Source organism: Euprymna scolopes, chromosome 30 (assembly GCF_053919585.1).
Source record: "Euprymna scolopes isolate OS-2025 chromosome 30, ASM5391958v1, whole genome shotgun sequence".
Taxonomy (NCBI): Eukaryota; Metazoa; Mollusca; class Cephalopoda; order Sepiida; family Sepiolidae; genus Euprymna; species Euprymna scolopes.
The window spans coordinates 64,807,460-64,822,800 of record NC_136511.1 but is presented as its reverse complement, the minus strand read 5'-3'; the positions used below and the strand labels follow the sequence as shown (position 1 = coordinate 64,822,800).

Here is a 15,341-nt window from a genome sequence, read left to right as displayed (position 1 = left end):
CTTTTCAATTTCTGCCGAGAGGATTTAACACCAAAAGATGATTCAGTGTCCGAGTAGATTTTGAGATGCACTATCCTGTATTATTTTTTACTCTATATTTTTTCTTTTTTACCCCAAACAAGACAGTACAGCTTTGATGTGGGGGGGGGGGCTTACTATCGGGGGCATAAGTTGTAGGGAATTGAGCAGCAAGATGTCCATTCACATTGCACTTGAACTTCTGCACGTCAGTACAGTTGAGAAGGCATGAACTTGGGAGTTCCAAAGTCTAGCAATTCTGAGGGAGAAACTATTATAGTAAAAGACTTTCTTACATCTAGGGATCTTTACTATGTAGAGGTGGGATTTTGCTGATTGTCAGGTATGTTGGTATTTTCGTTGAAGGGGTATAAGGGCTTGCAGTTCATCGGAGCATTCGCTATTAAAATACTTCTAGAACAGGTAGAGGTAAGTGTTATGCTCACATTTCAGCTGATGTGACGTCCAATCTTCAGGTGTATCTTGAAAACCACAATCTGGGTACTTGTGCACTTATTGTACCGTGTTGAAATATTTAGAAAGCCATTTTTAATGTAACTATTGTGTACTTTCACTTAGCAGGGCACAGAACTGTATATAATTTTTTTTTTAAATTTAACTGGAAAATATTTAAACTTTACAAGCATATAAACACAACCTGTACAGATTTTCCAATGGAAACCTTTAACACAAGGGAGTAGTATGCTGTCACAGTCTACCATGACTGAGTATAAGTCTTAAATCTGACAGAATGAGCATACTACCTTGGTGGATTAACCCTTTATCCCAGGAATTTTTTTTTTTTTTTTTTTTTTTTTTTAAATCAAAACCCACACATGATGGAAGTTAGCATGCAATTGACGCAAACATAAACAAATCCCTCATTTAGTTGTTGAACAATGTATAGACCTGTACTTTGAAGACCAGTTGAGTTGACAAGTCATAAGAGTAAGAAATATTGTTTCATAATTTGCTTTTTAAGGTGACTATGAAAGTTTTTTTTTTTTTTGTTTTTTTTTACATGGGTCACCACTTATCCCCAAGTGGCTTCCGAGCCTTGATAAGGGTACTGCATGTACAGTAATCAATGGGATAGTATCGTAGTAATTGTTAGTATTGGAGATTTGATAAAGTGTCTTACTCAAGGGGGGAGGTTCATCAGGAACTTGTTTACGTTGGACTTGAAGACATCCATTTTGTAGTCAGGTGGGAAACAGGCGAACGGAAAAGTTCCACAGTCGTGCACTTCTAGGAAAGAAGCTTTGTTCATGGAATCTACGTTTTGATTTAGGCACAGATAAAGAGGGAGTTAAATAAAAGGTTCCAGTCAAGATTTCAGAGTTCAAAATGATATCCCTGAAGAAGGTTACTTCGGCTGAAACATTGTGAGAATGCTCAAGATGAGAACAGTAGTTTTAATATTCCAAGTTATTAAAAACAAAAAAAAAAAAACCCAGGAACATAATGTTCTCACTGTTCCAGATAAGATGAAACTCCAGGGTACCACATTCTGCTTTTGATATAAACCCTTATCGAGTGCCTTCTAGGCCTTGGTAAGTGGGGACTCCTGTGTTTTAACAAAAAAAAAAAAAAAAAAAAAAAAAAAAACCCCACGTACCAAAAAACTCTCCTTAGATGCCAGTGTTTTTTTGAATCAAGTTGACTTGTATTTTATTGATGTTTTGTGTTTTCTTTAAAGATGATGACCCTTTTTCTTATTCAATTCCAATTTGATACTTCCAGACACTTTCTTCCACACTAATCATCTCAATGCTAAAACTAAATACAATATAAAAAATAAAGTGTTTGAAGGCTTGTCAATGCAGGAATTATTGAATCCTTTGAATTATTTATTTTCCAATGACTAAATAATTTTCCATAAGTATTTATTCATCTGACTGTAAATGATATACATATATACTATTTACATTCAGGTAAATAAATACAGCCTAACAGCACAAGTACATTTGAGAAGTTTTATCACTGCACAAGAAGGGCCTGGCCTATAAAATTTGTAGTAGGTTGTTTGATATGGCAGGGGGTGCATTCAAAATAAATGTTTCTCATTTAGAGCACAAATGAACTAGAATACTTAACTTTTGCATTTTAAACTTTTATTCAAGCCATTATATAAAAATAATTTTATAAAATCGAACATAGGTTCTCCACAACGAAATGCATTCTACAATGTATTGTGGATATGTCGGTGTGAATAGGCATGTGAAGCTTTCTCTCTGTGCACGGCAAGGAATTTCTGACTAGAGCAAGCAATCAATTGATTTGATTGACAAAAGTATTAAGTGTGGAACATTCGTTGATCCTCATTCAATACCAGGAAACGTCGGGTTTCCCTGCTAGTATTATATAGATTATAACTGCACAAAATCTCTTATGCACATACTTATTAGGTTAAAAAGTGCACACCAAAATTTGCACGAATTCATCCAGTATTTATTTTTATAAAATCAAATTTGATTGGTAAATGATTTCTAGTCATCATTTTATGACGGATATTTAAACTTTGAATTATGTGCTTTTTGGTCGTTGATCTTATTTTAAGCAGAAAATAGTAGACCAGACCTTTTGTTATTAAAACGTGCTTTTCTTGTTAAAAAAAAAAAAAAAATATTTAATGAATTTGCATCTTTTTATGTACTGTTTAAAGAATAAACCTAACACATAAGTACATAAAAAAAATTTTGTGGCATTTTTTCTTTTTACAAGCAATTTTTAATAACGTAAATCTGGATAACATAAATTCGTTCTTTTTGTGACAATGTTGATGGATTAAATATGCCAGGGAGACAAACATCAGAATTCAGACGGTGAAAATGAAAAACAAAAGAAGCAGTTTGAACTGTCTTAAAGGTTTTCATTGATAAGAAATTAAAAAAAATTTTTTTTTAATTTCAACTCCTGCAAGCATTCAAGTTATTTTCGGACAATAAAACTAAATCAAATTTAATGGCGAGAAGGGCCATAAAAAGAAATATTGATTTCATAATAAATTCACTTTTGCCGAGGAATTGAGGAAATAAAATCGACTGACATTTTGATAAAAAAATAATAGCCCTTCATTCGGCCATGTTATTGATTACTGTACATGCAATAAGCCTTATCCCTGAGTGGCTTCCGGGCCTTGATAAGTGGTGACCTCCATTGAAAAAAAGTTAAATTGCTTATCAGAAACTGAAAGGAGCCGGATATCAACAGTGAAACTTGTTAATTACATTACTTACCAGTTGAAAACTTGATAGGGAATTAAACAAAGAAGAATTGTAATTTTGGAAACCAGCCTAAAAGGGGTGGGGGTAGGGGCTCCCATTTATGGTAGCAGCGAGAGATGGAAAATATAAGTTTTTTTTACGGCATAGCAACCTTTTTCAGGTTATTTAACACCGAATCTGAAGATTTAGAAGAAATATTTTTTTAATAGAATATATTTGTTGTTTTCAAGTCGGTTTCTATTTAACTCATAGTTGGGACCCTAACAGGTTCTATCACTCCGGGTCAGAGTGGACCTGGGAGAGATGGCAATTAAAGGGTGGCTCCACACTCCCCAAAGCCTGCAAGCTGGGGCCTCACCACTGGATATAGTTTAAGGTCATATCCAGGACAGGAAAATAGAAGGAAAGAGAGGCGAACCTATTTTTTTTTTCTTTTTACAAGGTGGTCACCACTTATCAAGGCCCGGAAGCCATTCAGGGATAAGGATTATTGTAAGTACAGTATGTCAGTGTGGATATTTAAAGTGTCTACTTAAGGGGGTGGTTCATCAGGAATTTGTTTACATTGGACTTGAAGACATCCAAGTTGTAGTCAGGAGGGAAGCAGGCAAACAGAACAGTTCCACAGGCGTGCAGTTATAAGAAAGCCCTGCTCATGGAATCTACATTTTAATTTAGGCACAGATAGAGTGGGGAAAATTTTTGACAGTGGATTCAACTAGATGGGTGTTTTTTGTAAAAGATTGGCAAGGGGGGGGGGGACCAGAGATTGGAGTTCAGACGAGCACCTGCCATGGAAATAACGATAAAACAAAGATAGGCTTGCAACGTCTCTTCTGTAGGAGAGAGGTTGCAGGGAAGAGAAAAAGGCATCTTCCACTAAGCCAATTTTGTACCCTGTCAAGGCAGGATAGGCTGTTTTTAGCAGCTCCTGCCCAGATATGGCAACAGATAGAGAATTGCATCAGTAGTGAGATATCTTCTGGAGCGGTAGAAGGATCCCACCATCTTTCCAGCGACCTTGGCAACAGACTTGATGTACGTGTTCCATTTCAGATCAGGAGTGAAGGTCAAGCCCAGAAGCTTGTCAAAACATGGGGCTTCTCCTAGACGAGAGCCATCCATTTTAATTGATGCCAGATGGGGATCAGAGCGTTGATGATGTAAAGATAGGAGTTTGGTTTTAGATACATTAAAGGTAACCAGCCACGTCTTCCCCCATTGAACCACTCGTTTGAGAAAACATTATTAGACTATGAGTAACCAGAGTCGGGAATTATAGAATATTACCCATGATTCATTATAGAAAATTATGAATTAAATTCTATTAAAAGGGGAAGGGAGAAAAGAATCATTCCTAGCTAATTCTCAATATAAGATGAAGCAAAGTGAATTATTTCAGTGATTTCGCTTGCCCATGCTGCTGAAAGACTGATCTTTGGATTTAGGGTTGAAGTCTCATAACTAAAAAAAAAAAAAAAAAAAAAAAAAGTCCAAACTTTACCAAAGACTTGTCCAGACACAAATATTAAGGCCCTACGTTAAGACTTCTGAAGAATCAGAGTAAAAATTTTTCAACAAATAATTGTTATATATATATATTTAATTGGAATTCATTATTGAGATGAGTATTATTTATTGCGGACTATTATCCTCATCTTTCTTAGATATTTCACAACACTTCGCCCAACTATTCCTTTGGCATTCCTCATCACTTGATGAAGGCCAGAGGAATATTAATTTATTTTATTGCGGACTATTATTCGTATCTTTATTGGTTGTTGTTTTTCACTACGTTTCGGCCAACTATTCCTCTGGCCTTCGTCAGGTGGTAACCGTGACGGATAGGATCTTCGAATCTCCTAACTGCATTCTCAGCAATCACTGCCATCCGTAGTTGTTGTCGTCTCACCACGTTTTGGCCAAGTAAACCTCTGGCCGGCTTTGGATAGGATTGAAACCACTATCTTCAGACAATACCCATCTGGAACCATAGAGATTCAACGTCTATCAACTGCGCCACGGCCAAAGAATAGTTGGTCGAAACGTTGTGAAGCAACAACTAATAAAGATGAGAATAATAGTCCGCAATAAATAATACTCATCTCAATAATGAATTCCAATTAAAAAAAATAATATATATGCCTGAGGAATAGTTGGCCGAAACGTGAAACAACAACAAAGATGAGGATAATAGTCTGCAATAAATAATCGACAACTGGTCTTTTTGGATAAAGTAACAAAGCGTTATTTCTTCTTTTGGCTTAAATTGACCGTTGCTTCCCAGTGATACAGATTTTAGGTGACCAGTGCCGGACAATTTGCCCATCTGATGTTTTCACAATGTGGGGAAAGTGATGATTCCTTCGACAAGACTTTTCAACTCTGAAGGACACGCTGGAGGAGAGGAGAGGGTACATTTTCAACATGGCTAATTTTTGTTTGCTTTAAAAAAAAAAAAAAAAAAAAAAAAAGTAAATAACACAGCTGAAACATTTCTTTCCAATTCCCCTTTATTAGTTTTATATATAAAAAAAACAAAACTCTTCAAATAGGGGTGCAAGAAAAAAAAAAAAAAAAAAAAAAAAAAAACAGGGGGGGGGATAAGCTATTAGGATAATGAACAAAGTCTTGTCAAGCAGGAATTCCTTGATTCATCAAATAGAATTTAAACCCCTACCAACCTACAGAAGAGTATTGAGGAATACACACGTTGAACAGAGTCAACACTGTACCCCAGGCACGAATGTGGGCAGCAAAGGGGAAACAAGAGACAAGAATTGGTCATCCATCCTAAAATATATTTTCTTTTCGGCTATAAAGATGCAAATAGATGTAATATATGCTGCTGGCAGGAATGAGAGCGAGCGAGCTTTCCTTCCAATCCACCAAACTCTTCATAGTTCCAGTATTAATAATAATTGTAGTAGTAGTAGTAGTAATAATAATTTCAATATTAATCATAACAATAGTTGTGTAGCAAGTAACCATGGTTACCAGTAATGACTTGTGAAATCACAAAGCTTTTCAGTCACATGATGCACTTATCTTTGCTGTTTTGTTTTTATTCATTATTTTATTTTCTTTGGTATTTTTTTTTCTTTTTTAATATCAAGACTGGCTCTTCTGTTTATTTGGATTGCCTTTCGGGGAATCTTTGGCTGGAAAAAAAAAAAGAAAAAAAAAAGAAAAAAATTAAAATTATAAATAAATTGGAATCATGGAAAAAATAATAAACCATTAAGGTGCATACAATACTTTAAAAAATTTTTTTTATAAAAATTGGAATCATCGAAAAATGAACCATTAAAACAAATACACACAATACAAGTAAGAAACTGCTTTTAAAAATTAACTTTCAACTAAGATAAACATCTTGCATCTAGTTAAAAAAAAAAAAAAAGTTAACCAGAACTCGCACTATATTAAAACACCCCCACCCCCAAAAGCGTGTATTATGTCCTCATGCTGGGAAAGAAATACTGTACACCAAAAATCATATAAATAGCAATACCACTCCATTTTTTTTCTTTAGATCGAATAAACTCAAATCAAGCATTATTGAAAAGAGCATAAAAATAAATAATATCTTTAGTTTTTAAAAATTGGTCCATTAGAACTGGAGTTATGACCATTCAAAGTATCAAAAAATGTGTGGATCTTGGACATTTTGTCTCAAGTCAGTCCTATTCAAATGCATATAAAGCTTGTGTCTGAAAAATGGTAGGAAACACAATTTACAGACTAACCTGTCTTTAAAAAGCTGTATCTTCAGATCTTTTTAAGATATTATGATGAAATTTTGAACTTATTACCATAATACCATGAAGGTTCAGTTGGCGTTATTCATAACCATCTCAGCTGTTTTTATGATGTTTCTACATAAAGCTGTTAAAATAAATCTGAAATATGCTAATTAGTTCAGCAGTTACCAAGTAAGAAAAATGGTAAATAAGGCTTTATCATTATAAGAAGTATTGACTACAAAGCGTCATCTTTGTAGCAAAGACAAGTAAAGATAGAAACTGTGTTCAAACGCTATTTAATAGCGACTGCTGGAAAACCGCCTCTGTGGTACCAGTCTTCAAGAATTCTGGTGAAAGAACTGACCCACTAAATTATCGCCCCATTAGCCTCCTCCCACTTTTCGCCTAAATATTTGAGTTCTTAGGTGCTGGACTAGGACTTGATTAACTAACAGCTGCTAAACCCCTGACTGACAAACAATATGGATTAAGGCAAGCCCGTTCAACAGCAGATATCTTAACTGTAGTTTCTGAACGCATATACCGTTTGTTCTGTCTTCAGACCGGGCTCTTTTTTAACAAGGGACACATGCTTTAAGAGCACCGGTGCCTCGTTCTCATTCATCTCTGTGCGAGTTTTTTCACATATAGTTTTCTTTCTTCTTTCTTCCCTTCCTGATCTTTCTTTAATGGAAAACTTAGCCGTTTAGGCATTCCAAATAAAAAAAAAAAAGAAAAGGAAAAAAATGTCATATCGCCATCCTTCGAGAACTCCGTGTTCCCATGCGATTCTGTCCTTGCTCCCTTTTAAACGCAGAATTTGAATCAATACACACAGACTTTACTCAACTCCATGAACTGGGCTTTCCCCGTTTAAGCCATGAGGTACGTTTAGAACATCCTATTATTCCTTTACCTGGCTATTCCTTCTATGAAGAACTCGAAACCCTGTTTATTTAATCTAGTATGTGACTTCTTTATTTAATTTGTAGAAATTCTAATTTATTATTTCCTTCTTCGTTCGCACAGAACTTATATCTTTTCTCAGACTTCTATTATTTTTATTTCATGGACGCTTGGGTAGTTTATGCGCCACACTAGAATAACAACCGTTGTAAAAAGAAAAATACATTTTCTAACCGCTCCATACTTTCACCTAACGATTTAATAATAATAAAAAAAAAAAAAAGGAAAGGACATTTTTTAGCCACTCCAAACTTTCACCTAACAATTTAATGGAGAAAAGACACTTTTCTAACTGTTACGGACTTTCACTTAACAGTTGATTGAAAAAGATAAGATATCCCAGAATCTGTTAATTTGGAAGCCTGTCCAAAACATAATTATTTTCATGTATTATTTCCTTTTGTTTAATTATGTTTTCTCCTTTTAACTATTTGTTTTTTTTTTGTTTGTTTCAGATTTTTTTTACCTAATTAATAAAGCGTCTTCAACGTAATAGTTGTTTTCGTTATGTCAATTTGAGTTTATCTGTCTGCCCAACGCACGCTTTCTAAAGTTGACTGCTACACGGTATTGTAGGTACCTGAAAGCAAGATTCTGAGGAATAACTGCCGCGAGTTCCAGAACACTGTTCATTGGACAAAACAGGGGAGGGTAGAGCGGTGGCCCTTGATATATCTAAGGCTTTTGACAGGGTATGGCACGATGGTCTTCTAAGGAAAATTAGATCATATGGAATCACTGGAAGAATTCATAATGTAATTAAATCCTTCTTAAGTAATAGAAAAATCAAAGTTGTCCTCGACAGTCATACATCCAAACAATATGACATAAATGCGGGAGTACCTCAGGGGTCTATCCTTGGACCTCTATTATTCCTGATATTTATAAATGACCTCCCTGATAAAATTGTTTCGGAGATGGGTATATTTGCCGATGACACCACTCTCTATAACAGATATGAGGGGAAAACAAATGAACACATATCCAAGGAAATGGCAGAAACATTAGAGGATGACCTCCAATCCGTAGTGGAATGGGGACAAAAATGGTTGCTCACATTCAATGCTGCTAAGACTAAGCTTGTTTCCTTCAATAACTACAAGAAACCTTCTCTATCACCAATAGCAATGGCCAAGAACACATTGCCTGAAAGTACTTCCTCGGCCTAACGTTTACAGGGAATATGAACTGGAATAGATACATTGAGAGCATTGCCAAGGCTGCTGCAAGGAAGGTTGGCTCCCTCTACCGTGCTAGAAAACTACTTACGCCTGACAGTATCCTATACCTCTATAAGGCCACCATTCGCCCATGTATGGAGTACTGTTGTCACATACAGGGTGACTCAAAAGAAATGGGCCCCAACTCTAATTAGGCCCCGTTTCTTAGGGTTTTGTCCGAATGAAATGAAACTTTGGTCATAACTAGTATATTATATTTTATCCGGCAGGTGGCATTTTGTTTCCCATTCCGTTTCTCTCTCTTCTTTTTCTTTCCCCTTGCTCGTCTTTGACCTGTCAACATGTTTCTATCCTCTATGTAAGGGACACACCCTTAAACACGCCTCGACAGAATCGTTTTTCTTCTTCAAGGTAGGATCAAATACTTGTGTATAACTTAAACTCTTACACACACAATGGACTTCAAACGTATACTGCAACAAACTCTTACGCACACACGCAGCAAACATTTTATCTACATGCATGCTAGTTCATATACACACAAACACTCTCTAATGTTCGTAACCTTTCTGCGTAAATAAATATTCCAGGACTGCATATATATATATATATATATATATATATGCAGTCCTGCTTTAACGTGCTTCATTTACAGGTCTTCTCAATTGTACTCGTAACACATGCCCTTGTTATTGATCGTTTTCATTATGCTGTACATCTTCAAACAATGATCTTCTACGCTTCTAGTAATCGAACAAGCAACCGTCTCAATAATCGGTTCCTCAACGCAGCCTACAAAGTGGGGAGACCAGCCTATAATCGGGTAACCAAACAACTCCCAGGGTCCCAGACACATTTGACAACTTTATTCACCATTAAATAATCCATAGAGGGTTGACATGTCATAAACCAAACCAAAATTCTCTTCAAACCAAAATTATTTTCAGGACACATATCTTAAACCCACCGAACCATTGTTCATCATTCCTCTGCATCCTCAAAGACAGTCGGTGGTAGCTCAGTATCCACTTGCATGTAATACGGCACTATAAACACGGCTGTTGTAAACTAGAACAGCAAATGGGACGAAACTTGCCATGTTCATTCTGTACATGTGGGATTGAACTTTATTCACATCTTCAACTACCACAAATCATATCATCATTCCTATTGCGTAAATACACTGATTATGAAAAATTCAAGGGGGGGGGGGATTAACCAAGGAATCACATTAATGAATTACGAAAATTATTCCAAAGTAATGCTTCATATATTTTTTTTTTTTTAATTCTGCTCAAATGGATCAGAGGGGGATTGTAAATTGCATTGCTATGATGTATTCATCTCTATTGTAGATATTGACGGTGTGAGACTAAGAAAGCAATCCCTATCATGGATGTACATCAGAAGCAGAGATGTATCATTGAATTCCTCGCAAAAGTACATTAGAGATGGAACGAGTCTAATATTTTACCAGATTCCGATACAATTACCAATTCTGTACCAAGTTCCCAATTCGCATTTTTTTTTATAAATCTCTAAATAATTTACTATAAAGTTATTTTTCACAGTTGCCATAAAAACATGTTAAATGTGCAGATATTTTCTCAAACGTAAAAATGCATTTGAGAGGAATAATCTACCGATTTCACTTTTACTGGTAGTTTAAAATCAATAGATTTTCAATATTTTATCATTACTATTAGCAGTAGATTTTGCTTGAAAAAAAAAAAATTGAAAGAAGCGTTTTTGGCATCGGAAAATAGGCAAAAATAATTTTGAATTCCAAAACCACCTAAGTTTGATATATTTTTCCAATTAATCATCCGAACATTAGTTATGTAGAAAAATACATTCTGGAGCACAAAAGGTTACCTTGTAAAATAAATTTTATTCCGTACAAATGTAAAATAAATGTTTAATAATGTTTTCGTTTGTTTTATTTTATTTTGTTCAAATCTTGTTTAATACTTTTTTGTTTGTTTGTTTTATTTTATTCCGTTCAAAAATGTAAAATAAATTAGAAAGGGAAAATCCCCGCACCACACCTCCAAGGGCAAGTCACTCTCGGAAAAAAAACAAAAAAAAAACAAAAAACAACAACAACAATCAGATTAAAGAATCACTTTATGAAGAAGGAGAGGCTGACATTTTTATTTTTCAATTTACATGATGGCGATAAGGTAAACAAAATGACTGGCTTCGATATTTTATTCCACGCTTACAATGGTTAATTTTTTAAACAAAAAATACTATTTAGCGCAAAATAATTCGTTTCGCAATAGTGCCCATCCTGAAATAATTCTCTGGAATTTGTAATGCTAAAATTGGATTAATGGGGCCATTTCAGTGTTGTAGCTTTTCAACTTATTGAGTTAAAAAAAAAAAAAAAAAAAAAGTCTTACTTTTGGAACAACTCTCATAACTGGAACTTTTTTCAGCCCAACTTTGTAAAATAAATATTTAAAAAAAAAAAAAAAAAAAAAGAAAAAAAAAAAGCGCATAATAATTTCACGTACCTTTTTTTTCTTCTTCTCGCTTCTTTGCTGCTTCTTCTCGTTGTTTCTTTATGAGTGCCAACCTAGCCAGATCAGCGCGTGCCTCATCCGTCTTACCCTGGACGTGCAATTGCTGATAACGGATCTTAGCCTGCTGCTTTTCAATTTCTTCACTTTAAAATAAGAAAAGCAAAGAAAAATTTAATTAAACAAATATATTATTTCAGAATTTAATAATATTGACACAAAAAAAAAAAAAACCTAACAAGTAACCTTACAAAGTCTTAATTAAAAGGTATAAGATCCGACTCCTAGGCTTCTTATATGTCTGACTCCTACAAGTTTTGGTTCTTGTCCAGAATTCTCCTACATTAAAAAGAAAAAATTTGTATGATGTAAACATGTGATAAAGAAAATGTCATATTCCAAAAATCACAAATTTATCAAGCAGGTTTATTTTTAAACTAGCAGGATCCATTTCTTGGTGTTGGCTGAGGAGATATAAAAAGATGCTAATTGAATTACCAAATTTTTTTTTATGCTTGCACGTATGTATGCACCCCTCCCCAATGGGAAATTCGCCTGTAATCTTGTTTTATGTTTGCATGTCCCCGTGAACTGGAAACATTTAATATAATTTATGTGTGCTATTTAAGAGCAGTAGCAAAGAAAATGTATTTCCTATTTTAGTTTCGTAAATGAGTAAAATTGTAATTCTTTGGTTTTATGAAGCGCTAGGTAAATTAAGAATAAAAAAAAAAATGTAAAAAAAAAAAAAAATGTAAAAAAAAAAAGAAAAAAAATGTAAAAAAAAGAAATGTAAAAAAGAAAAAAAAATGTAAAAAAAAAAAGAAAAAAAAAAAAAAAAATCGAACAATACTTTCATGCAAATTAAAAAGAGTTAAAAATGAAATAGGCTGATAATATAACAAATTTACAATATAAGCAAGACAAGCATGCAGGGTCCCCCTTCACGAGTGAAAAATTTACATTTACCATGACTAATGCTTCTGCAAAATTTTTTAAAAGTCCAAGGCGTGGTTATTGAGAAAAATGCAAACAAATGAACAGGAGAGAATTACTAGATACAATCCCGCCTTTGTCAGGGGGACCAAAAATGATGGTTGGTTGGTTGGTTGTTTTTGTTTTACGGCATATCAACCGTTTCCAGGTTATTTAATGCCAAATCTAGTGATTTTAAAGGAACGATTTTTAATGGAGTATATATTTTTTTTTAAGTCGGATTCTATTTAACCCATACTTGGGACCCTAACAGGTACTACCGCTCCGAGTCAGAGTGGACCTGGGAGCAATGGCAATTAAAGGGTGGCTCCACACTCCCCAAGGCCCGCAAGGTGGGGCCTCACCATTTTAGGTCATATCCAGGACCAGACCAAAAATGAGAATTTCCTGCACCACGATAATCACTGAAGAACAACTAAATGTTCATTAAGAATTATTGGAAAATGTTATAAAAAAAAAAAAAACATTACTTTTGGAGTCTTTTTTGCGAGTGAGAAATCCTGGGGTAATTATGTTAAAAATGCAATGTGCATCAGGAACAACTTTTGTTCTTCATAACAATCAGACAATTAGAAGCATTTAATATAAATTATGTACGTTATTTAAGAGCTTTCATTTTGTATTACTTTTCCTCCTAGATGATGAAACTGTAAACCCCCCCCACCCCACCAGTTTTCTGTCAAAAGAGCAGCAAGTGCCCCCCCCCCCCAGTTTCCAAAAAAGAAAGAGTAAATCTTATAAATAGGATTTTAAAATGCAGAAACTATTCAATTTTCGTTGGCTCTAATCTTTCGTTGAGAATTCCTCCTGGACCAAGTTAATGATAAATATGTCTGGAATAAACATTTTTAAATGCTGAAAGTATTTGTTTTTCATCATCCTTTTCTTGTTTGAGAAGTCCTCCGAGACAGAGATAATTATTAATTCAATTAAATTGAGTGACCATCATAAATTTTTTTTCAGCATACAGAAAATAATGAAACAGTGAAACTAATATCGTATTCACACTATGGACAGCATAAAATAACGTTTCTATGGCATAGCCGATTGATTATAAGGTGCGTTTATGTGTTTTTAATAAAAATCATAAAATATCAACTAATGATCAGAATTTCATAAACTTTTCGAAAGTTATTCACAATTGGATGAATTTATATATAAAAATAGTTTTAATGCAAAATGCAGGTTTCATAAAATGTTACAAATTGAGAACAAAGTATAATTGAAATGCTAATATTTTCGAAAGTTGAAGCAAGCAACCAGTTCTTTTGTCGTTTACCGTGAATTTGTAATAAAATTAAAAAAAAAAAAAGAAAAAAAAAATTGTTTGTGAAGGAAATAAAGTTTCTCAATAATATACACATCAGTTTAATCTAATTGCAACAAATAAAATCTTAAAAATAATTTCCAATAGAAAAAAAAAAAGTTAAAATCAGTTTTCGTCTTTGTTGTTAGTTTACATTTACATCAGTTGTTTTGTGGTTTACGATAAATGCCCTGGAAAAGTCACTTCTGATTAATGTTTACAAACTGCAAAAAATTTCCTAAAGTCACACAAAAATTATATTTGAAACGATAATGTGGTTAATTGGTTAATACTTAATCTTATTAATCCCTACAACCAACCAGACACACACCAAAAGGAATAATACAATTTTTATGAAAAAAAAAAAAAAAAAAAAAAAAAAAAATCTATGCTTATGTCTTTGTTGCGATATGACTAAGTTTAGGAAAAGAATTGTTTAAATGTAAATGATTAATAGAGAAAAACAGACAGTCAAATTGTTAAGCTGGGTATTCCTGTGAAGATACTTTAAAATAGTCCCAAAAAATGGTTAAAAGAAAAAAAGTTGATACAAAAATGTTGCTGTTGAATGAAATGTGAGCAAAATGCGTACGTTAAGTATGCGGTGTTGAAGTCAAAACTATATTTGAAACTGGCTAGCGGCCAGTGAGAAAAAGTTCTTTCTTTACTTATGGGTGTTAAAGAATGCGTAAATCTGGTCAATGTGAAATGTTTCTGTTTTTGCCGATGTGAGTAAGAAAAGTAGACATATTCGATTTTAATAAGATCATTCACAAAAGTGTTAGAAAATGGAATCTTTTGAACTGTTGAAAAGTTTTGGAAGCCCCCCCCCCCCACCAACCTAAACAAAAGGGAGCATTCATTATTTACATACTGAATGAATATTGGATGACTGTCAATAAAATGAAATAATCATGGATGCATGCAATAACTGAACCCTATAAAACATTTGGTAACAGTGTAAACTGGGAAAGGAGAAGGACATAACAATGAGTGAGGAAATATCTTGCTACTACCTGCAGGTATGACTTGTTTGAGAAAGTGATTCTCTTCAGAATTCTTGTATGAATTTACTATATTAAATTAAATCCATTGATAATAACTGGAAACACATCAGGTATTGGCTGGTAGAAGATTGAATGTACGTGTGGTGTCCATTTTTATAGTTATGTTTTTTTTTCTAGAGGGGAACTAATGATGTTATGATTAACTTGACTGATATAATTTGAATGCCGTCAGGACAAGTTGCTTTACTGGAATAGAGGTTTTTGATAAGCTGAGCAACATCACGCACAGATATTTGTATGTCGTATAGCATATTTAGTCACATGGGAGTGGTGAGTAAGCAGCCCGGATCGCAAAGGGTAGAATTTGCT

The 15,341-nt window shown here is 34.0% G+C and overlaps 1 protein-coding gene across 1 annotated transcript in view; it reads right to left on the bottom strand.

The window, feature by feature from the left end:
• Positions 1–5,740: 5,740 nt before the first annotated feature.
• LOC145254832 (uncharacterized) overlaps positions 5,741–15,341 on the bottom strand; it is a 40,485-nt gene continuing 30,884 nt past the window's right edge. Inside the window, exons 5-6 of the mRNA XM_080113667.1 lie at positions 11,658–11,809; positions 5,741–6,406 (exon numbers count right to left, since the gene is read on the bottom strand). Coding sequence (XP_079969793.1) covers positions 6,357–6,406; positions 11,658–11,809 — 202 coding nt within the window. The 3' untranslated portion in view covers positions 5,741–6,356. The remainder of the gene's footprint in view (positions 6,407–11,657; positions 11,810–15,341) is intronic.